Source organism: Cnephaeus nilssonii, assembly GCF_951640355.1.
Source record: "Cnephaeus nilssonii genome assembly, chromosome: 5".
Taxonomy (NCBI): Eukaryota; Metazoa; Chordata; class Mammalia; order Chiroptera; family Vespertilionidae; genus Cnephaeus; species Cnephaeus nilssonii.
Window position 1 is genome coordinate 23,808,061 of NC_137076.1, and position 24,500 is coordinate 23,832,560.

The 24,500-nt window shown below is 42.0% G+C and overlaps 1 protein-coding gene and 1 pseudogene across 2 annotated transcripts; one reads left to right on the top strand and one right to left on the bottom strand.

Moving 5' to 3' along the window:
- Nucleotides 1-2,010: 2,010 nt before the first annotated feature.
- On the bottom strand, nt 2,011-24,500 carry LOC307100283 (uncharacterized protein). Its single transcript, XM_079772664.1, has 4 exons — nt 24,375-24,500; nt 5,998-6,124; nt 5,533-5,593; nt 2,011-5,134 (listed from the first exon to the last, which is right to left on the bottom strand). Exons 1-4 carry the CDS (start codon nt 24,375-24,377, stop codon nt 3,571-3,573), a joined length of 1,755 nt encoding a protein of 584 aa, XP_079628790.1. The 5' UTR covers nt 24,378-24,500; the 3' UTR covers nt 2,011-3,570.
- LOC307100284 (proteasome subunit alpha type-3-like) lies at nt 9,573-10,314 on the top strand (annotated as a pseudogene). Its single transcript has one exon. The product of its transcript is annotated as a proteasome subunit alpha type-3-like (transcript).

The window sequence follows — 24,500 nt, forward strand, 5'->3', positions numbered from 1 at the left end:
GGAACTGGTTCTGCCAGCAAAGGCTTGATAATGCTGTGGGGCAGCTTGGCCATCTTGTCAGATCCCAAGTTCAGCCTCTTGTCTAGTCTCTGGTCCGCTGGCCTCATGCATGAGTAGCATCCCAGTCTCCACTTCCAGGGGATGCTGCTGTGCTCTATGTAAGGAGGCCCCTCAGGAAAGATAGTCCCTGCTCTGGGTGGACACAGGTGGGCTTCCCTCAGACTTGGTCCCTTCAAAAGAAACTTATACCCACCCCCAAAAAAGCAGTCAGTAAAAAGGGAGAACATGATATTCATAACGGCATTTCATAACCATATCTCTAAAAATGGTAAAACATAGTTCCAAATCATAACAATGACCACTATTCCCCTCTTCATATTACTATCACTGGTGGAGCTTTTAACAAGTTAAGGCTCACTTCATTACATAGTCGTTACCTTCTAGAAAACAAGCATTATGAATGGTCATGACAGGATATAGTTTACCTCTTCACAGCAATCAATATTAAAAAAAGGTCTTTTTTCCTTGAATAGGAATCATACCCTCTTAACAGAATAATACTTAACATTCTATTGCTTAAAACAGATGTCGCCAACCGGTGGTCCGCAGATCACAGGTGGTCCATGAGGTCCGAAAGGTTGGCGACCGCTGGCTTAAAACACAGTTAATGTGTATGAAATGAGTGCAGAAGTCTTTGGTTGACAGAAAATGCACATAGTTTTAATTACACGCACTGAAACATAAATGAAACCATTCTGAAGGATTACAGTCACCCAAAAGTAAGAGAAAATACCCAGTATTCCTGACAGAAGGAAGGTGCTTACTGTTCCATAGAAAGACCAGGTCAAGCCAACCACTGTACATTGCAGTAGAGAAACAAACTCCATGTTCTTTTCTTCAATGCACAGTTGTGAATGACATGGGGAATCAACAAAACATACTCTCCAGCACTATTAACAGCATAAGATGTTTCCTATACAAAGTAGATCTTATACAGATATAACCTAGAGAAGAAAATAATCAGACAATAGTCCCATGCATAAAGAGATGAACTAGTTTACTGGTGAACAAAAGACAGCTTACAGAAAAAGCCACTCTGATGGATCTTTGATGTGAATCTTGTGAAGATATCACTGGAAAACTATACCTCGAAGAAAATGGAAATCAAACAGATTGTAGTTGTTTTGAAGATACTCTTGACTGGAAGGGAAAAGAATCCAAAAAAAAAAATGAGATGAAAAATGGTGCCCTATGTTAAAGCCCCTGTGTATCATTCTATCTCCATACTAGAGACCTGGTGCATGACATTCATGCACTGGGGGTGGGGTAGGGGGGAGGTGTCCCTCAACCCGGCCTATGCCCTCTCGCAGTCTGGGACCCTTTGGGGGATGTCTACCTGCTGGCTTAGGCCCACTCCCCAGAGGTGGGAGAGGCTCCCACCATCGCCGCTGCCCTCGCCAGCCATGAGCCTAGCTTCTGGCTGAGCGGTGCTTCCCTTGTGGGAGCACACTGACCACCAGGGGGCAGATCCTGCATTGAGGGTCTGCCCCCTGGTGGTCAGTGCACATCATAGCGACCAGTCATTCCACTGTTTGGTCAATTTGCATATTAGGGTTTTATTATATAGGATATGATGGCTCCATAATCTAATGCCCATTTTGCTTATGCCTTCCATACTCATGCAAGTGAGGCTACTGGTAAAGTCTAATATGGAATCTCAGAGACTATAAATCCTGGAAAATCTAATTCCTAGCATTACCTACAAAGGGATATATCCAAACATAGATTTTGGGTCATATCACAGGTCTCTCCTCTTAAATCAAAATATATCTAACATGCCAGTCAGGAAAAAAAGCACAAGATCAAATAACAAAGTAACAATTCACATGGAAATACATTCTTTCATAAAATTGACACACATAAATATTTACTCCCACTGTTTATTGCTAAGGAACGTGAGGAAAAAGCTCTTATACCCATCACCTCTGCCCCCCCCCCCACCCTGGTCAAAAAAAAGCATTGTCAGTAATAAAGGGATATATCACACACACACACACACACACACACACACACACACACGTATACATATATGTATGAAACATATATAGTATACACTAGGGATATCCATCAAATTTCACAAGGCCAGTAAAAAATCCAAATACTGCCCTAACTGGTTTGGCTCAGTGGATAGAGCGTCAGCCTGGGGACTGAACGGTCCCGGGTTCATTCCAGTCAAGGGCATGTACCTTGGTTGCGGGCACATCCCCAGTGGGGGGTGTGCAGGAGGCAGCTGATCGATGTTTCTCTCTCATCGATGTTTCTAACTCTCTATCCCTCTCCCTTCCTCTCTGTAAAAAATCAATAAAATATATATTTTTTTAAATCCAAATACCAAAATAAAAAAAAATATTGAATTGTAATTTTTAAATGCCATCTGAACAAAAAAAAACAAATAAAACATCATATAAATAAGAAACTATTTCCATTTTAGAAATACACTGGAAATCACACAATTTGGATCTAACGGGCTTCAAAAAGTCAATAGATAATATTACTGACTTAAAAAATCACGTTATTAATATGTAATATTGTAGAAAGTCATGTCCCAGAATTACCTAATTGTAATGTTCATTTCTAAAAGAAATTACAGTTGACCCTTGAACAACATAGATTTGAACTGCAAGTATCCACTTTTAAGCAGCAATTCAAACACTTTTTTTAAAAGATGAACTGCCATTTCAATGTGTGGTTGGGAAACCACATGGAGGACTGGCTTAAGTTCTACAAGGATTTTGGAGTATGTGGGCAATTGGTGCCCTTAATCCTTGAGTTGTTCAAGGATCAACAGTATTAGAAATCCACATCCTAATAACACTTAAAGAAACTTGGTAAACAAAAATATTTACAATTTTCAAAACAACTCTTTAACCTTGAAAATTTTCCAGAACATTATACATAAATTAATTTCCATCAAGCCTTATCAGATTATTTACATTTCTATTCCTTTCAGTGAGTTTTCAAATATAAAGATGTGGATCCATCCCAGCCAGCGTAACTCAGTGTTTGAGCATCAACCTATGAACCAGGAGATCATAGTTTGATTCCCGGTCAGGGCATATGCCCAGATTGCAGGCTGGACCCCCAGTGTGGGGCATGCAGGAGGCAGCCGGTCAATGATTCTCTCTCATCATTGATGTTTCTGTCTCTCCCTCTCCCTTCCCCTCTGAAATTAAAAAATATATATTTTTTAAAAATATATAGAGCAATGAAACCTTTCTCACACTCTTTACCTTCATGGTTTTATCCAATGAGTCCTCTAATGCCTCCAGAAAGAAGAGGAATAACTGGTCTTTCCCACACTATTTACATTCACTAGTAAAAATATATATATATTTTTAAATTGATTTCAGAGAGGAAGGGAGAGAGAGATAGAAACATCAATGATGAAAGAGAATAATTGATTGGCTGCCTTCTACATGCCCCCTCCTGGGGATCGAGCTGGCAACCCCTGGCATGTGCCCTTGGCCGGAATCAAACCTGGGACCCAGCTAGGGCTACATTCACTAGGTTTTATTCGTGAATCCTCTTATGCCTTCGTAAAGATGAGCCGTCAACGAAGGCTTTCCCACATTCTTCACATTTATATGGTTTGTTTCCATTGTGCCTTTTCACGTGTAATTGAAGGTTTTTGTTACAATTGAAGGCTTTTCTACATTCCTTACATTTAAAGGGTTTCTCTCCGGTATGATTTCTTTCGTGTGTTTGTAAGTTATTGTGATCTTTATAGGTTTTACCACATTGCTTACATTCATAGGGTTTCTCTCCAGTGTGAGTTCTTTCATGTCTTTGTAACAAACTAAGGCAAGTGAATGCTTTCCCACATTCCTTACATTGGTAAGGTGTATTTCCAGTGTGCATTTTCATGTGTCCTTTAAGGGAGCTGGGATAGCTATAGGCTTTCCCACAATGTTTACATTCATAGGATTTCTCTCCAGTGTGAAACTTCTTGTGTATTTCTAAGGAGCTGTAGTATCTGAATGTTCTTCCACATTCCTTACATTCATAGGGTTTTTCTCCTGTGTGAGTCATTTTGTGTGGTTCTAAGGATCTGAAATATTTGAAGGACTTTCCACATATCCTACATTCATATGGTTTCTCTTCAGTGTGAGTTCTCTCATGTCTTCGAAGACAACTAGGATACATGAACGCTTTGCTACATTTTTCACATTGATAGGTCTTCTCTCCAGTGTGGTACCTTTCATGATTTCGATAGGACCTGACAAGAGTGAATACTTTCCCACATTCCTTACATTGATAAGGAGTATTTCCTGTGTGCATTTTCATGTGTCCTTTAAGGGAGCTATGATAACTAAAAGCTTTACCACAGTGTTTACATTCATAGGACTTCTCTCCAGTGTGAAACCTTTTGTGTATTTCTAAGGAACTGTAATGTCTGAATGCTCTTCCACATTCCTTACATTCATAGGGTTTTTCTGCTGTGTGAGTCATTTTGTGTGGTTCTAAGGATTTGAAATATTTGAAGGTCTTTCCACATATCCTACATTCATATGGTTTCTCTGCACTGTGAGTTCTTTCATGTACGTGAAGTTGGCTGGGATGCCTGAATGTTTTACTACATTTTTCACATTGATAGGCCTTTTCTCCAGAGTGGGTTCTCTCACCTGTTTGAAGAGAAGTTGAAGAACTAAAGGTTTTCGTACACACCTTACCATTATAAGGAGCATCTGCACTATGTTTGGTCATGTGTTTTTGAAGGATTTTGAGCCACATAAAGGTTTTCCCACATTCCTTACACTTATAGGGTTTCTCTCCATAGTGAGTTCTTTCATGATTTTCAAAGCACTGGAGATAACTAAATGCTTTCCCACATACGTTACATTTATATGGCTTCGCTCCACATTTCTGATACTCAGAGAAGTTTTGTCCAGTGTGACAGCTGGTGTTACTACTATGGGATGAATGATCCATGAAGGCTTTGTCAAACATTCTGCATTCACACGGTGTTCCTCCAGGAAATGATTTCTTCTTCAGACTGAAATCAGGAATAAGACTGATGTTTTCTCCACATTGACTAACCGTTTTCCCTTCACAGATTCTCTCCAACATACGACTTCTGTAAAAAACAAGAAACACATCATGAATGAATTTTTATTAGAGACTTTGTATTGATCAGTAAAATATTTGAAGTATATTAGTATGATTTACACTGAAAGTATAGGTTTTATGTTTTGCCCGAGTTGTTTAAAGTTGAATATACTGAAGGCTCTGCAAGACAAGTTTATCCTTGCTATTAATAAAAGTGATAGTCATAGACAGGGTTTAATGATGCCGTTCCCTAATCTACTAGTATTTTGCAAACACTGATCATTTATATCATATGTAAGAAAGCAATTTGGTGAACATCTCCTAATATGTAATACATTTAAAAAAGCTGTTGCTTTGGTTGCTTCTTTTTAAAATTTCAATGGTTTTTTACATGAGACACTGCTTTCTCTTTTAAGTGTGACTCACCTTCGTTTTCTCTTCTGGTTTTTGTACTGATCTTCGATGTCATGATCTTCCCATTTGTTACCTAAAGAAGCAGACCCAGAAAAATAATCCCAAAGTATTAGAAATTATTTAAAAATTAGTACATTCTATTTCTATGATGAGCTGTAACTATTTGTCAATGTTATTCCTTTCCAAATGACACATCTTAGAAAATGCTGATGGGTAAAAAACACTTGTGCTTGGCTGGCGTGGCTCAGTGGTTAAGCATCGACCTATGAACCAAGAGGTCACGATTCGATTCCCAGTTAGAGCACATGCCCGGGTTGCAGGCTCAATCCCCAGTGTAGGGCCTGCAGGAGGCAGTCAATCAATGATTCCCTCTCATCACTGATCTTTCTCTCTCTCTCTCTCCCTATCCCTTCCTCTCTGAAAAACAAAGAAATTTATGCTCTAATTGAGCAAGTGAAGGGAACTCATCGTCCTTACCTATGGAGGCCAGGTTCCTGAAGGTTTCCCTCATCACATCTCTGTAGAGTTTCTTCTGTGAAGACTCCAGTAAAGCCCACTCCTCCAGACTGAAGTTCACAGCCACATCCTCAAAAGATACTGAGTCCTAAAACAATCCATATATGTACAGAGTAAAGTTTGTGAAGTTGACAGCCTGAAAATCTAGAATCCATTTATAAGAAGGTTACATATGATTCTATCATCTCCAATCATTTATTTTATGACTTGATCAAAGAAACGTACTTTCCACACTTCCTCATAAATTTAACACCATCATGAACACATGGAAATTGCTTACACATTTTTACTATGATCACGTCACATCATTATGTCTCTAATAACAAGGTACAGAGCATGTTGAGAAATGACAAAAGTCTATACAAGTGAAACAAACATTATTATTTTATTATTTATTTTAAAAGAGCACTTGTTTTTTTATGGCAAAGAAAGCTATTTTTTAAAATATATATTTTATCAATTTTTTTTACAGAGAGGAAGGGAGAGGGATAGAGAGAAACATCAGATGAGAGAGAAACATCGATCAGCCGCCTCCTGCACACCCCACACTGGGGATATGCCCGAAACCAAGGTACATGTCCTTGACTGGACTCGAACCTGGGACCCTTCAGTCCGCAGGCCGACGCTCTATCCACTGAGCCAAATTGGCTAAGGCAAACATTATTATTTTAATAACATCAATGCCTTGTAAGAAAAACCGATTCAGCTCCTTTCTTATTATTCCCAATTGACAGCACTCCTAAGTCCGAATGTCAAATCTGCATTCAATGAAGAAAATGTATTAAAGAACTAGAAGCTTTCCTATCACCAAACATGAGAATCCATGTGGCCCTTGGGAACCCGTTTTGTCAAGGTGCAGCAGGCCATACCTTGTTAAAGTCCTCCAGGAGATTACAAATAATCAGATGTAATGAAAATATTCTATGGAGAAGCAGTGTCCTTCCCTGTGTAATATTCACCACAGTTTTAGTTTTCAGTTTCTCTTTCTGTATAATTTGATGAGCTAAAATGGTAGTCATGTGCCACTTAACAACAAGGACACACCCAGATATGCGTTATTAAGTGAATTTGGCATTGTAGGAACATCATACACGAACTTCGCTGGTATGCGTAGTCTACCACACTCCTAGGCTATGTGTTATAGTAGATTGCTTGTTACTGTACTGAATACTGTAGGCAATTGTAACACAAGGTATCTAGGCAATGCCTATCCTTCTGTCAATTCTTAGTTCCCTTGTTGAATAAAGGAGCATGATAACTCAACCCTTGGGCATAGAAATCCCTCAGCTGATGAAACCACACATTGCTAACAGGGTATGAAAGGGCTTATGACTTTAATAATTGGGGTCTCTGGGAAAGTAAGGCAGCCCTCTCGAGCAGACATGAAATAGCTTTAGAGAGCATGAAAAGGTACGTAGACTTGTTTTATCGAGTTTAGAAAGGGAACTAAGGTGAGAGTTCATAGACAGGGTTGGAGCTAGCGTGTAGTCAACTTCTTGGTACCCTACAGGACAAAGCATGAAGGCTCTCCTGTAGCATCAGATAGATGTAAAGACATGGGGGAAATAAATTATGAAGTATTAAAGGGGTCAGCAGTTAATCATCAATGACTGGAGTCAGAGACTTCAAGTTTCTGATCTGGAATTTAAGTAACTTAGAGGATGTCATTCTCTCAATCTCAAAACAAACAAACACAAAAACTGGAAATCATCTTCTATTCTTAGATCTATAATTTTGGTCCCAGGGCAATCTGGTGATTCCAGAATTTGGAAAAAGAAAATGAACCCAGTATTTTGAAATATGGCCCAAATATTTTATTCTAAACACAACCAGTACTTAAAAAAAATCCGTCTCAATGAAGAATAATGCAAAAACAAGAGAGAACAAATAAGACAGAAGGCAAGACCCATAAACCCTAGGTAAGCCTGCTTTAAACAAAAAATTTGAAAGCACATCATGGGAATAACTTTAAAAAAATAAGGAAGATAGAAACAAGTCAGTGCAGTGCCAATTAATTTTCATAAAATTAACAACAGATAGCAAACAGCCAATGCAAAAAATGCACGTGATACTACCCATGAGAAAGAGCAAAAGTGCACACCCAAGTTTCATACTGAATTAGAAAAAAATCAAAGCCAATTAGAATATATTGAAAGAAGCCAGAGGAGAAAACACCTTACAAATACAAAACAAAAATAGAACTAAGTCAAACATCTCTTCATAAAATATGCTGGCAAGAATGCAGTAAGATGATACATTTAAACTTTTGAAAGAAATAAAACACTCTCCTAGAATTCTGTGTCAAGCAAAATTATACTTCAAAAAGTACAGGAAAATAAAAATGTTGTGAGATTAAAACTGATGGAATTTGTTCAGAGTACACCTACTTTGAAAGAAAAATTTAAGAATTCATCAGAAAAAATATAAACGACACTTGTCAATTAAAAACGAATGAAGGAGCCCTAGCTGGTTTGGCTCAGGGGATAAAGCGTCGGCCTGTGGACCAAAGGGTCCCAGGTTCGATTCCTGTCAAGTACACGTACCTCCTCGGTTGCAGGCTCCTCCCCCACCAGGGCCCTGGTCAGGGCGGGTGCAGGAGGCAACCAATCAATGTGTTTCTTTCACATCGATGTTTCTCTCTGTCTTTCCCTCTCTCTTCTACTCTCCCTAAAAATCAAGGGAAAAATATTCTCAGGTCAGGATTAACAACAAAAAAGCCATCATGGGTAACTCCAGGAGGTATGAGAGGTGGTCCTAAGGCTTATAATGAAGGAGTCTCTGAGGACACTGCCAGGTGTACCTGCTGCATGTCAATTTAAACATTCCAGAGCTCTCTATATTGAAGTTGCCCATTCTAAGTGGGCAATTTGCATTTAACAGCACAAACAGGCTTAAGTATATTTGTAAACAAAGAATATGTTGCCTTACAAACACCAAAATAATCTAGATGATATGGTGGATGCTGAGAGAACTATAGTATTTCTTCCTGGTGTCAGGAAGGCTGTGGCATTTTGTTCATAAAAAGTTGTTTAAGCCCTAGCCAGTTTGGCTCAGTGGATAGAGCATCGGGCTGCGGACTGAAGGGTCCCGGGTTCGATTCTGGTTAAGGGCACATGCCCGGGTTGCAGGCTCGATCCCCAGTGGGGGGCATGCAGGAGGCAGCCGATCAATGATTCTCTCTCATCATTGATGTTTCTCTCTCTCTCTCCCTCTTCTTTCCTCTCTGAAATCAATAAAATATAGAGATATATTTTTTTAAAAGTTGTTTAAGCCCTAGCTAGTTTGGCTAAGTAGATAGAGCATTGGCCTGTGGATTGAAGGGTTCCGGGTTCAATTCCGGTCAAGGGCACATGCCCGGGTTGCAGGCTCGATCCCCAGTAGGGGGTGTGCAGGAAGCAGCTGATGATTCTCTCTCATCATTGATGTTTCTATCTCTCTCTCCTTCTCCCTTCCTCTCTGAAATCAGTAAAAATATATATTTTTTAAAAGTTGTTTAAAAACTCTGAAGTCCTACATGGTCTGCTAGTTTTAGCAACATGAGCTCCACTGGTACCAAGTATGATGTCTTAGTCTCCACGTTATCTGCTCACTGGAAAAGTATTTCAAGTTGAATATAATATGAAGTCTGTCGAAAACAGTAGTAGAGCTATTGGAATCAGATGTAAGAATGGCATTGTCTTTGAGGTACAAAAATTAGTCCTTTCCAAACTTTATGAAGAAGGTTCCATAAAACGACTTTTAAATTCTGGAATGGTGGTAGCAGGTTTGTCCTCAGATGCCCGTTCATTAGCAGACACTGCAAGAGAAGCAGCTTGCAACTTTAGATCTAACTTGGGCTATAGCGTCCCACTAAAACATCTCGCAGACAGAGTGGCCACGTATGGACATACATATGGGCATACACGCTTCACAGTGCTGTTAGAACTTCTGGCCGCAGTTTCATGTTAAAGTCTTACATGATGGTGCGTGACTGACCCATTGGGTATTCCATATGGTCATTGGGGCTATGTTACTGGCAAAGCCAGACAAGCTGGAAGACAGAAATAGAAAAGCTTCAGATGAACAGAATGGCCTGCCGTGATGTTGTTACAGAAGTTACAAAAACAATTTCCATAGTACTTAATAAAGTTAATGATAAAGCTGAACTAGAGCTGAGTTGGGTTGGTGAAATAACTAAAGGATGACAAAAATTATCCCAAAAGATACAAAGGACGATGCAGAGAAACAGGCTAAAGAATCTTTAAGGAAGAAAATGAATCAGATAATGATAATATGTAACTTTTACTTCAGAATCTATTTTAAAATTGTAAAACCATTCCAATGCAACTATTTAGCCCCTTGGATTATTACATACCCACGGAACCATGTTTTTTTTTATTTTTTGTCTTGTAAAAATAAACAAGTAATGAAGGCACTAGGGCCTCGTATGTTTTGGGCAGTGGTCCATCTCCCTTTCGTAAGCTCCTTTTTTCACTGTCTGTGTGTCCTAAATGTCAAAAGAACGTCCACCAAGGAGAATGACATACATGTAATGTCATACCTGTTCTCCTGGAGCAAGATAAACGCAGCTTATATCTGACCTGCAGACGGTGTGCTGTGATAATGGTGTCGAGGTTTCCTGAGAATAACCAGGTAAAGGTGTATCATGACCCTTCAAGGTGAAGCCCAACTGTGGCTGTTGAAACAGGCAGGCACCGAATAGAACACACTGTTACCCAAATCTATGATAACAGAATCCGTACCAGTTAATGAGTAGAAGGAGTCAGTAATTTTGATAATGTCGGGAACTGGAAATACAGGTTTATTTCGTATGAACACAACCTCAAGGTTTTAGTAATCCAGTGTGAGAAGTCATTCATTTTCTCCAGGTTTAAAAAGGCAAAATTCAGCTGTTCAAAGTATAACGAGATAATGACTTCTTTCTAAAAGGTTTTTTTATTACAGTTTTCAATTCTTGAAGGCCCTTTTTAATTTACACTGGGTCACATTAACCAACATTACTAAGTGGTAAAGACCATAAAGTCAAATTTTGTAAATCCAACTTGGAAGTGGTGAAGTCTTAATTTAATTAATTTTATTTATTTATTTTAAAATATATATATATTTTATTGATTTTTTACAGAGAGGAAGGGAGAGGAAGAGAGAGTTAGAAACATCTATGAGAGAGAAACATCGATCAGCTGCCTCTTGCACACCCCCTACTGGGGATGTGCCCGCAACCAAGGTACATGCCCTTGACTAGAATCGAACCTGGGACCCTTGAGTCCGAAGGCCGATGCTCTATCCACTGAGCCAAACCGGTTTCGGCTTAATTTAATTAATTTTAATAAATGGATTCTTGGGTCAGAGCTTTCCTCATGACCATGGATATTTTTGGAGAATGGATGCTATGACCTTGAGTCAAAGGCAGACTTTTCATTTTTACGTGACGTATACCCCTTTCTCCTTCATATTATTTCAGCAATTCCCCTAAGATCAGGGGGTACCTTGCTTTAATTGATTGAGATCCCAGGTATAACTGTAACTTGAAACCAAATTACATGAGAATTGCATGAAAGGTTGCATACCACTGCATTACAGATAATGGTTAACAATCTGAAATTATTTTTAGAGACTCAAAGTCCAAAGAGTGACCTTTAATTTTTTTTTATTTAATTCTTTCCGTATATTTTGAATTTCCAATTAAGTCAAATTCTGAACCATTTTCAATTGCCCTTTTCCTTTTGTTCTTTTGCTCAAGCCCTTACCTGTTTTATATTTTAGGTCACTATGAAAACATCAGAGGAATGAATGTGCAGTCTCTCTAGCATGGTACCCATTAAACTTTCCCTTCAGAGGGCCTCAAAGCAGTGCTATCAGGATTAGAGGCCTCGCCCAGGAAGTGATTGCTATGTAGAACTTAAGGACCTGAGGCTTGAGTCCAGTGTGAGTTAGTCCCTTTGCTATGCCACAGACAGGCTGTAACTGTTGTCCCCACCAACCAGGGGGTCAGGATCTCTGTCGCAGTAGTTGCAGAGCCAGCAGCAGAGGTACTTAAGGGTCCTGGTAAGCTCCCTGGTATTAGGAGAGTGAGCTGAGCCCACCGTCGATTGGCTGCTTTCCCCAATCTCTTCTCTTTCTCTCTCTGAAATAACTTCTCTCTAAGATGTGACCATCAAATAGGCACACCTCATTCATACCATACAATCTTTCTTTTTGCCATTAAACTCCCCTCCTACTGTCAGGGCAACCCCAGCCTCTGTCACAGCCTCACTCTAAGGGAAGACAGGATCCAACATAGACATCTGCCCAAGGTCTTTCAACAAGTATACCATTCTAATAGTGCTACTCCCAAAGGTAGATCCGACCTTGCCACAGTGGCAATCATCATCAGCTTGCACTGCACCTCGTCCCAAGTGGTTCCAACAGTGGACCAGACAACAGCCGGCCTTGGTTCTCATCACACTCCCATCCAAGCGACCCAGACCTGGCACATGCAGCAGCTGACCTCAGCTGAAATACTGCCCCTACCTAAGCAGCTCTAGGCCCTGCACAATCTGCAGCTGGCCTCAGCCACAGCAGAACCACTCTAAAGAGGCTTCAGAGCTGGCATACTTGGAAACCAGCTTTGTCTTACAGGAGTGCCACACCAAAGTCACCTCACAAATGACACACTGAGTGGGGGGACTCAGCCAGCACCCATCAAAGCCACTCCTGCTCCATGGGCCAACCCCTGTACACAATTATCCAAATCAGTCATGACAAGTTTTAGTAGCTAGTCAGCATGAGAAAAAATCCCACCCCTGGTAGTACCCACACCAATACCGACAAAAATAAGACAGAAGGGCACACAGAACTCACACAGGAAACACCTGTGGAATATCTGACTCTAGTGACCAATGGGGATTGTGCCAAGGGGGCCCATATAACATTTTCAACACAAAACCACTCTTAAAAAGGGAGACATAATTGATCTGAAACAAACAGAGAGAAGCTAAATGAGACAATGGAATACTTTCCAAATTAAAGAAAAGGACAAAATTCCAGAAAATGAACTAAATGAAGCAGAAACAGGCAATCTACTAGATAAAGAATCCAAAGCAATGGCTATAAAAATACTCAACAAAATCATGGTAGAATAGATGAACTCAGTGGAAATGCTCACAAAGAGATAAAAACAAAACACATAAGAAACTATTGAAGAATACAATAACTAAAATAAAAAATACACTAGAAGGAATTAACAGCAGATTAGATTATGCAGAAAAACAAATCAGCAATCTGGAAGACAAGATAATAGAAATCACACAATCGCAACAGTAAAAAAGTAAAAAGAATGTTAAAGAACACGGGTAGTTTAAGAGACCTTTGAAACAACATCAAGCATACTAACATTTGCTTTATAGGAGTTTCAGAAGGAGAAGGGAGAAAGAGACTGAACCTATATGAAGAAATATTGGCTGAAAACATCCCTGATCTGATGAAGAAAACTGACATTTATGTCAGGAGGCAAAGAGATTTTTAAACAAGAGAAACCCAGAGACTCATAACAAGACACAACATAATTAAAATGCCAAGAGACTGAATAAAAACAGAATCTCTCCCTGGTCCGTGTGGCTCAATTGGTTGAGTGTCATCCTGTGCACTGAAAGGTTGGTGATTCAATCATCAGTCAGGGCACATACTCAGGTTGCAGGTTCAATCCCTGGTAGGGGTGTGTACAGGAGGCAACCGATGGATGCTTCTCACATAGCTGCTTCACTCTTTGAGTCCCTTTCCCTTCTCAATTAAAAAAAAAAAAATCAACTAAAAAAACACAAAAACAGAATCTCCTTTCTTTTCGACAAGGCTTTGCTGCCAGAACAGTGTTGTGAGAACCACTGTTAAATCTAAGCCAACATTGGAAAGAGCCCTAACTGGTTTAACTCAGTGGATAGAGTGTACACCTGTGGTCTGAAGGATCACAGGTCAAGGGCACATGCCAGTAGGGGGCGTGCAGGAGGTAGCCATCAATGATTCTCTCTCCTCATTGATGTTTCTATCTCTTTTTCCCTCTCCCTTCCTCTCTGATATAAATTTATATATATATATTTTTAAGTAAAAAAACAAATTGGAAAGAAAAAAGCTCATATCAACATCAGCATTAGACATATTGATCTGGATGAGTCTACCACTACTGACCATCTGATGTACAAATTTTGTGGGATGGACAAAAAAACTGAGAAGAAGGCTGCTGAAACAGGTAAGGATTCTGTCAAGTATGCCTGAGTCTTGGATAAGCTGAAAGCTGAACGTGAGTGTGGTATCACCACTAATATCTCCCTGTGGAAATTCGGGACTGACAAGTATTATGTGACCATCATGGATGCCCCAGGACACAGAGACTTCATCAAAAACATGATTACAGGCACATCTCAGGCTGACTGTGCTGTCCTGATTGTTGCTGCTGGTGTTGGTGAACGTGAAGGACGTATCTTCAAAAATTGGCAGACAGGTAAGCATGCCCTTCTGACTTACACACTAGGTGTGAAGCAACTAAGTGTTGGTGTTAACAAAATGAACTAAACCGAGCAGCCCTATAGACAGAAGAGATACAAGGAAATCATTAAGGAAGTCAGCACCTACATCAATACAATGGAAAACAACCCCTACAAAGTAGCATTTGTGCCAATTTCTGGCTGGAATGGTAACAACATGTTGGAGCCAGGTGCTAACAGGCCTTGGTTCAGGCTATGGGGAGTCACCCATTAAGATGGCAATACCTCCCATACTAGCAGTTAGCAGCTGTGCATCACTGCAGGTTGCCCAGGACCAAACCAGAGAAAGTCGGACCTGCATTACCACCATTTGTCCACCATCCAGAACTGAAATGTCAGTGCTGACATGTACACATAAGGAACTGTTGGACATTGAAATTTAGTCTTAAAAGAACTGTTGGCCCAGAAAGAAACTTACTACACACTGATTCATTTGCCTGTCACCATAACCATTATTGCTTGTCTCATTTTTGGTTCTTATAAGTGTATTTCTAATAGCACATGATCTCACTCATCTAGGGGAAATAATGAACAGCATAGACTGATGAACAGGAACAGACCCAGAAGCGGGGAGGCATGGATTGGACTGTCGGGCCTCGGAGGGAGGGTAGGGGAGGGCGGGGGTAAAGGGGAGAGATCAACCAAGGGACTTGTGTGCAAGCATATGAGCCAAACCAGCGGTTAAGGACAACAGGGGGGTGGGGGCATGTGTGGGGAGGGGTGTGGGATGGGAATGGGGGGATGAGGACAAATGTATGATACCTTAATCAATAAAGAAATTTAAATAAAAAAAAAAGATGGCAATACCTGTGGAACCATATTACCTGAAGTACTGGATTGCATCTGGCCACCAACTTGTTCAACTAACAAGCCCCTGCATCTACCCCTCCAGGATGTCCACAAAATTGTTGGTGTCAGTACTGTCCCTGAGGGCCAAGCAGAGACTGGTGTTCTCAAAACCTGGCACAGTGGTCACCTTTGCTCCAGTGAACACCACAACTGAAGTGTGTTGAAATGCTCCATAAAACTGAGCAAGACTCTTCCTGGGCACAACGTGGACTTGAATGACAAGAATGTTTCTGTCACAGATGTTCACTGCAGCAATGTGGCTGGTGACAGAAAAACTGCCCACGAATGGGAGTAGCTGGTTTCCAGCTCAGGTGATTCTCCTGAACCACCCAGGCCAAATCAGTGCTGGGTATGCACCTGTGCGGGATTGTCACACAGCTCACATTGCTTGCAAATTTGCTCACCTGAAAAAGATGAATCATCATTCTGGAAAAAAGCTGGAAGACGGCTCCAAGTTTTTGAAACCTGGTGATGCTGCCATCATTGATACGGTTCCTGGCAAGGCCATGTGTGTGGAGAGATTCTCTGACTATCCTCCTCTGGGCCATTTTGCTGTTCATGACATGAGACAGACAGTTGCCGTGGGTGTCAGAAAAGCAGTGGACAAGAAGGCAACTGGAACTGGCAATCACCAAGACTGCCTCAGGTTTCAGAAGGCTAAATAAATATTATCCCCAATAACCTGCCACCTAGTCTTAATCGGTGGTGGAAGAACAGCCTCAGAACTGTTTGTCTTCATTGGCCATTTAAGATTAAAGTAACAGGCTGGTTAATGATTACATCGTAAAACCTTCAGAAAGAAAGGAGTGTTTTGTGAAATATTTGGTGTGTTTTTCCCCTGTGGCAGTTTTTAAATTTTTAGTTTTGAAAAATCAGTACTTTTTGGCAGCAAGAGAAAAGCAGCTAGATACACAAAGCCGAATACCCATATGACTATCGGCCAATTTTTCAGGAGAAACTTTGCAGTCCAGAAAATAATAGCATGACATATTAAAAAAGGTAAAAGGAGCCCTAACTGGTTTGGCTCAGTGGATAGAGCATCAGCCTGTGGACTGAAGGGTCCTGAGTTCAATTCTGGTCAAGGGCACATGCCCGGGGTTGCGGGCTTAATCCCCAGTAGGGGGCGTGCAAGAGGCAGCCAATCAATGATTCTCTCTCAACTCTGATGTTTCTCTCTCTCCCTCTCCTTTCCTCTCTGAAATCAATACAAAAAAATATTTTAACAAAAAGGTAAAAGGAAAAACACCTACAAACAAGCATACTCCACCCAATAAGGTAATCATTCAGAATTAAAGGAGAGATAAAAAAAAATTTCCCAGTCAGAAAAAAAAAATCTCACTAGTAAAAGTAAATAAACATTTAGTAAAAGTAGATCAACTAATTGTAAAACTACTATGATGGTTAAAGACAACAGTAGTAAAATCAGGATTATATTAAATAATTAAGAAAGAAACAATGGACAAAAACATAAAACATGCTATTATAAATGTAATATGTAGAGAGAGTGTAATAAGTGTAGTATTTTTAGAATGATTCTGCTGAGGCAGCCATTAACTTAAAATGGACAACTTTAAACATAAGTTGTTATAAATGAAGCTCATGGTAACCACAACCAAAAAAAATACAATAGATACAAAAAAAATTTAAAGAGAAATGTATCCATATATAACATTAAAGAAACTTATCAATACCCAAAATAAAAAAGCCAAAAATGAAATACAAAAAGAACAACTATAAGAACAAAAAAATAACAATTAATACAATGGCAATAAGCACATGTGCCTATCAATAATTACTTGAAATGGAAATTGAACAAAATGCTCCAATAAAGATTTAGGGTGACTAAAGGGATAGTAAAAAACAAGATATATTCATATGCTGCCTACAAAGACTAATTTCAGACATAAAGACATAGAATAAAATGTAGGATGGAAAAGGTATGTCATACAAACGAAAATGAAAAGAAAGCTAAGGTAGCAAGACAAAAAAAGACTTTAAAATTAAAACCATACCAAGAGACAAAAGACATTACATAAAGATAAAAAGATCAATCAAACAGGATGATATAACACTGCACAAATCTATGCACCCAACATCCTATATAATAAAGAGGTAATATGCAAATTGACCCTCAAACCCTCGTACAAGATGGCCGCCCCATGTAGTCAAAGATGGCCGCCACAAGATGGCCGGCAGGGGAGTGTAGTTGTGGGCGATCAGGCCAGCAGGGGAGGGCAGTTAGGGGTGACCAGTCCGGCAGAGGAGGGCAGTTAGGGATAACCAGTCTGGCAGGGAGGGCAGTTAGGGATGACCAGGCCGGCAGGGGAGAGCAGTTAGGGGTGACCGGGCCGGCAGGGGAAGGCAGTTGGGGGTGACCGGGCTGGCAGGGGAGGGCAGTTAGGGGTGACCGGGCCAGCAGGGGAGGGCAGTTGGGGGCGACGAGGCCAGCAGGGGAGGGCAGTTAGGGGCGACGAGGCCAGCAGGGGAGGGCAGTTAGGGGTGACCAGTCCGGCAGAGGAGGGCAGTTAGGGATAACCAGGCCGGCAGGGGAGAGCAGTTAGGGGTGAACAGGCTGGCAGGGGAGGGCAGTTGGGGGTGATCGGGCTGGCAGGGGAGGGCAGTTAGGGGAGGGCAGTTAGGGGTGACCGGGCCAGCAGGGGAGGGCAGTTGGGGGCAACCAGGCCTGTAGGGGAGGGCAGTTAGGGGTGACGAGGCCAGCAGGGGAGGGCAGTTGGGGGCGACCGGGCCAGCAGGGGAGGGCAGTTGGGGGTGACCAGGCCAGCAGGGGAGGGCAGATGGGGGCAATCATGCTGGCAGGGGAGCAGTTAGGCGTCTGTCAGTCTGGCAGGGTAATGGTTAGGGGGTGATCAGGCTGGCAGGCAGGCGACCGGTTGGGAGCCAGCAGTCCCAGATTGTGAGAGGGATGTCTGACTGTGGGATTGGGCCTAAATCGGCAGTTGGACATCCCCCGAGGGGTCCCAGATTGGAGAGGGTGCAGGCTGGGCTGAGGGACAATCCCTCCCCACCCAGTGCACCAATTTCGTGCACCGGGCTTCTAGTAATAGCACCTAAATATAAAGCAAAAATTAATAGATATAATGGAAGATATAGGTACTGTAATAATAATAGGAGGGGACTTCCAGTACCCCATTTAAATCAATGGATAGATCATCCAGACACAAAATCAACAACAAAAAAACTTGGCTCAAAATGACATTTTTTACAGGTGGATTTAATAGATACTGCAGAATATCCCATCTACAGACAGCAGAACACACATTCAAGTCCAATGCACATGAAACATTCTACAAATTAGGTCACATTAGTCCACAGAACTAGTCTCAATAAATTTAAGAAGACTAAAATCATATCAAGCATCTTATCTGACCACACATTATAAAATTAGAAATCAATTACAAGAAAAAAAAAACTAGAAAAAGCACAAATATGTGAAGGCAAAAATACATGCTACTAAGAATATATCAAAATATATCTTAAGACAAATGGAAATGGAAATACAATATTCCAAAATCTATGAGACAAAGCTAATGTAGTTCTAAAAGGCAAGTTGATAGTTACACAGGCCCTCATAAACAAGGAAAATCTCAAATAAACAATCTAAATAACAAGGAATTACAAAAAGAACAACTAAATCCCACTGTAGTAGAAGGAAGAAAATAGTAAAGATCAGAGCAGAAATCAAGACTAAAAAAACAATAGAAAAAAAAATTCAATGAAACCAAGAGCTGGTTCTTTGAAAAGATAAACAAAATTGATAAACCCTTAGTGGGATTTATATAAAGACAGGTCGAGAGAGACAGAGAGACAAAGAGACAGGCCCCCCCAAAAATACAATCCGAAATGGAAGAGAAGTTACAACCAACATTAATAGAAACACAAAGTGTGTACTATGAATGATATACCAACAAGCTGGACAACCTAAAAGAAAAAGATAAATTCTTAGAAACATACAATCCTCCAAGAAGAATCAGAATGACATAGACAATCTGAATGAACTGCTTACTGGAAACAAAATTGAATCTGGAATCCTATATAATCCTATATCATAAAGAGCTAATATGCAAATGGGGCAGGGGGACCTGAGGTCACCCCCCCTGCCCCGGTGTTGGGGCACCTGACGCTGTGCCCAGGCCTGGGGACCTGGGTCTGGGGACCTGAGGCTGCGCTGGGGGACCTGAGGCTGCGTCCCTCCCCACCCCTCTGTCCCGCCCCAGTGCTGGGGGCCCTGAGGCCACACCCCTCACCCCTCACCCCTCACCCAGACCCAGCTTTTTTCTCTTGTCTGTCTTTTCTCAATCCTTCACCGCCCCCTCTCAGGCTCACTGAACCTGGCTGAGCTGGCTGGGCACATATTATAATACATTTGGGATTTCTAATTAAACCCCTCCCCTGAAATGAACTAGAAATTCCAAAGATTTCCATGTTTTGAGGTGTTTTCCTAATATCAAGGAATATAGAAATGCAATTGCTTTTCCGCACATCCATTAAAATAGGAACTCATTTGCTTTAGGATTAGTATTGTGGCAGCATAGTAAGAAGCTAGGAAAATTCCTGGGCAAGTAGAATAGGGAAACTGAGACAAGAAAATTAAACAAGGCCAAACAACTTGAAAAACTTAGAGCCAGCTTGTGAATCGCAAGACCTCATCTTCCCTGACCAAGAACACTTGAAAGCAAATGGTTTCTACCTCCCCTACCTTACCAGAGAATGCATAGCTTAAATAACCCTGGTCAGGGAGACAGAGGACAAAGACCCAATCAATGCCATTTGTACCAGCTAAACCCAAGGACAAATGAAGTCAGGGGAACAAATAACAAAACCCCATTAAAGCCAGGCAGACCCAAAATAAAAGTAAAACAGACCAAAGAAGAATCCCAAACTTCCCTATACACTCATTTTGATGCATCAGCATATTAAAAATGTACCTGGAAAGATGATGAATATCCTGCTGAAACACGCCCCTAAGATTCTCACCTACAGCAAAAAAAGATTTTAAAAAGACAAAGACCCAGTGTGGGCTCACTCTAGATCAGTGGTTCTCAACCTTTCTCATGCCGCGACCCTTTAATACAGCTCCTCATGTTGTGGTGACCCCCAACCATAAAATTATTTTCATTGCTACTTCATAACTGTAATTTTGCTACTGTTAATGAATCGTAACGTAAATATCTGTGTTTTCCGATGGTCTTAGGCGACCCTGCTAGCGGTTCTCGACCTGTGGGTCGCGACCATCGGAAAACACAGACATTTACATTACGATTCATTAACAGTAGCAATTGTAATAAGCTACAGTTATGAAGTAGCAGCGAAAATAATTTTATGGTTGGGGGTCACCACATGAGGAACTGTATAAAAGGGTCGCGGCATTAGGAAGGCGGAGAACCACTGCTCTAGAGCATGCCCATCCCCCTTCTCTGGCACGAACTTTTTACTTCCCCCTCAACTCCAAGGTTCCTCACAAGACTTGCAACCAGGGGTGCTTACCCCCGGATCCCGTCCCAAGGCCTTCTTTTCTCGGACTTCCCGGTAGGCTAAGGCAGCCTATAATGTTTCTAGACAGCCAAGGCAGTAAGTACACCGCCTGGCCTTTCTCCTGCGGCTTCTGCTCCCCGAAGCCCTTCCTTGTGTCGCTGTCCCCAGCTCTCATAAACATCCCCTCAAAATCACCCGGACTCATGTTGTGAAATCTTTCCTGCACAAAGTCAAGAACCCACGCACTACCGGCCAGCCTCAGACGCAGAACCACTCCGGGCCTGTCCCTATCCATAACCACATGTCCTTTTAACTGTCAAACTTCTCTAGAGAAAGAAACATACAAATGATGACCAAAAAAAAAAAAAAAATGGAAAAAGCACCTGAGACACCCATCTCACATCTTTTGGTTCTCTTGCCTAAAGAGAACCAAAATTCCATTAATGACAGAATTTCCTTGCCTTACATAGTGTCTCTCAATTTATTTACCTACTAAAAGCCCAAGGGCTAAGGTAAACTAGAAAAGAACTGTAATAGTCAATGGAGAAAAAAATATATCCAAAGAGAAGAAACCTGATGTTGGAATCCAAATATAAGCGGGCTGCTTCCCTAGAATTCAAAAGAAAAAGCCAACTGAACATCAGTGTGAATGAAAAGGGGCCCCGTGATACATCTGACAAAGCTCAGTGAGGGAAACGCACCTCACAGGGAGATCTAATCACAGACTCCTAACTGCAGTAGGTCAGGAAGGGTCATCCAGCCTCGGGCCTCACATACCCCTACCACAATGCTTATTTACCCCCTGCCTGAAGCAAGCCCTGTCCATTGTTCCAAACACACCTTTGAAATTCGAGAAAGTCATCTGTCTTTTTCAGACCCCTGAGCCTTAACAAACCTCCAAGGAGCACATAATTTTTTATCGGTGTCCTGTAATCCAGCCCTGGCCTTGCCATCTTTCACCTTCATCTAACCTTCTATGTTTCCTCTTTAACTCCCAAAGTGTTAAAAGAACTGCAAACTGTCTTTTTGTTACCAGAACAGGGACCTGGCCTTGAGCAGGTCTGCACAGGGCCGGCTGGTACTGTGTGTGAGTTCTTGAATTCATGCAGAAAAGATTTCACAATAAGAGTCCAGGTGATTTATAGAGGAGAGGTTTATTAAAGCTGGGGAAGGGGGAGGGGGAGGGGATGGAAGATATATGTAATACTATCCACAATAACAAATATATTTAAAAATGAAAAAATAAAGCTGGGGACAGTGAAACAAGGAAGGGCCTAGGATAGAAGTACCAGGAGAGGGACTAACTAGGTGGGGAAATGAGCCTGGGCCGGGCTGCTTTGGCTCACTAAGAAGTCAGAGAAAAGGGGGCCTTGGGTCAGATGATTAGCCTGGGACCAGCAGCCTGACAGACACACCCTTAGAGTTTGGAAGAAGAGGGGGAAGGGACAGGCCTGGACATGTGTGCTCCTGGGAGGGAGAGCTGCATGCTAGGTCCTTGGATTTTAAAGGCTGGGAGTTTGGGGGCGGTCTTAGTGGAGGATCAATAGAATATTCATCATCTTTATGTTGATGCACCAAAATGAGATGTATTCCCTGAACTTCATCTGTCTGTCCCTGGACATCTGCTGTCTATCTCCCTGAGGAGGGGGTGATTTAAGCTATTCATCCTCCGGTTGGGGAGAACGGTAAACCATTTACTCTTAAGTGTCCTTGGTTTAGGGAAGATAGGATTTACTAGATGGCTACAAACTGCTTGCTTAACGATCTTGTCTCAGTTTCCCTATTCTGTTTGCCCTGGCTTACTTGCCTGTCTCATTTTGAGATCTTGCTTCAAGGCCTATCCTGTATTTAGACCAAATAAATTCTAATAAACTCTAAATTTTTCTACAAATTTGGGCTTTTTTATGTCAACACCAGATTTGGAGCTTAGACAAGCCCTGTTGAGACAAAACCTGTATAGCAGGCGTCCTCAAACTACGGCCCGCGGGCCACATGCGGGTGTTTTTGCCGTTTTGTTTTTTTTACTTCAAAATAAGATATGTGCAGTGTGCATAGGAATTTGTTCATAGTTTTTTTTAAACTATAGTCCGGCCCTCCAACGGTCTGAGGGACAATGAACTGGCCCCCTGTTTTAAAAGTTTGAGGACCCCTGCCTATAGAGTTGGTCAGTCTGGGTGGAGTGGGGGGGGGGGGGGTGGAGGAGAGAGAGGATGGGGACACCTGAGCAGCCCAGGACTGAACTTAGAGCTCCACACACCCTCCCCTCTTGTAAACATGGAACCGCTCCCGCTAGTTTAAGGTTATGACCCAAATGGCCCCCAATTTCATGAACCATTTGTCCATGAGATAAAACACCTCATCTTCACACTTGCTCAATGTATACAAACTATAATCTGAATGCAAGACAACAACAAAATCTCAAAGTGCCTAAGCCTAAAAAGCCGTAACTACACCCTCAGAAAAGGCATCATCAACGCCACCCTACCCCAACCCTCCCTGCCGTGCTCCCCATCCCCACCGTGCTCCCCATCCCCACCCCGCCTTGCACCCCCAGCTTTCCAGGGCTTCCTGGCGTTTCTCACGAATCCAACTTGAACAATCCCGCTTTGCAAGACTAAGCCCTGGGATTATATATTAAAACTCCGAAAATAACACACACGTCAGAAACTTGCTATACATGCTCAGGAAGAGAGAATTCTACCAAAATAGAACGTAATGCTGCAGTACTTTATGTTTTCTGAGTTCACAACCTTCCTGCCTGCTTGGAACTATTTTATGCTGTCTTCCAAGCCCCAGCAATTAAATGCATTTTTACTCTCGTTGAAAACAAATAATGCCTAAATTAGAAAATGTTTTCAAGTGACAAACCCAGGGAAGGAGCGGTAATGCCAAGAGAGAACAGCCAGGAAAGTTCCCCAAGAGGAACCTCCCAGGACTTCCCATAGGATGTCTGGGCCCAGGAAAGGGGATGGGGAAAGACCAAGGAGGATTTCATGTACGTCTTCCAGGTGGTTACTGTCGGCTTTCCCCTCATGTAAAACAGCCACAACAAATATAAATCCTTACAACACACACACACACACACACACACACACACACACACACACACACACACACTTTTTTGAAAAGTCAAACTGTGACTCCCCAGACGGACATTTGGCTTTGGGAATTTAAGGAGGGATTTGGAAATGTTGAGATGTATACCACTCCTAGGAAGAGCCACCTCGGGGGAACAGAATCTTGGATTTGAGAACTGCTTTCCAAACAATTCGAAAACTCAGGGAAAAACTGAACCCCAGAGGTTACAAGAGCACCACAGCTCCTCCCACTCGTGAATCCGGGGAGCCAGGGCGGAGCTGCGCCCAGCGCGGTCTCGCGTCCGCGGACTTCAGACTTGATCAGCGGGGAGACGGGTCTTGCCCCGGATGGTTCCAGGGGGCCCTTGGTCCCCGTCCCGGACGCCCAGCCACGCACACTCACCATTTCCCAGCTTCTGGGGTCCCTGTGAGCGGCCCTCTCCGCTCCTCTGCGGGTACAAGTCACAGCGGCACTGACGCCGCCGCAGATACCTGCACCGTTCAGCGCAGGTGAGACTCGAGCCGGGTC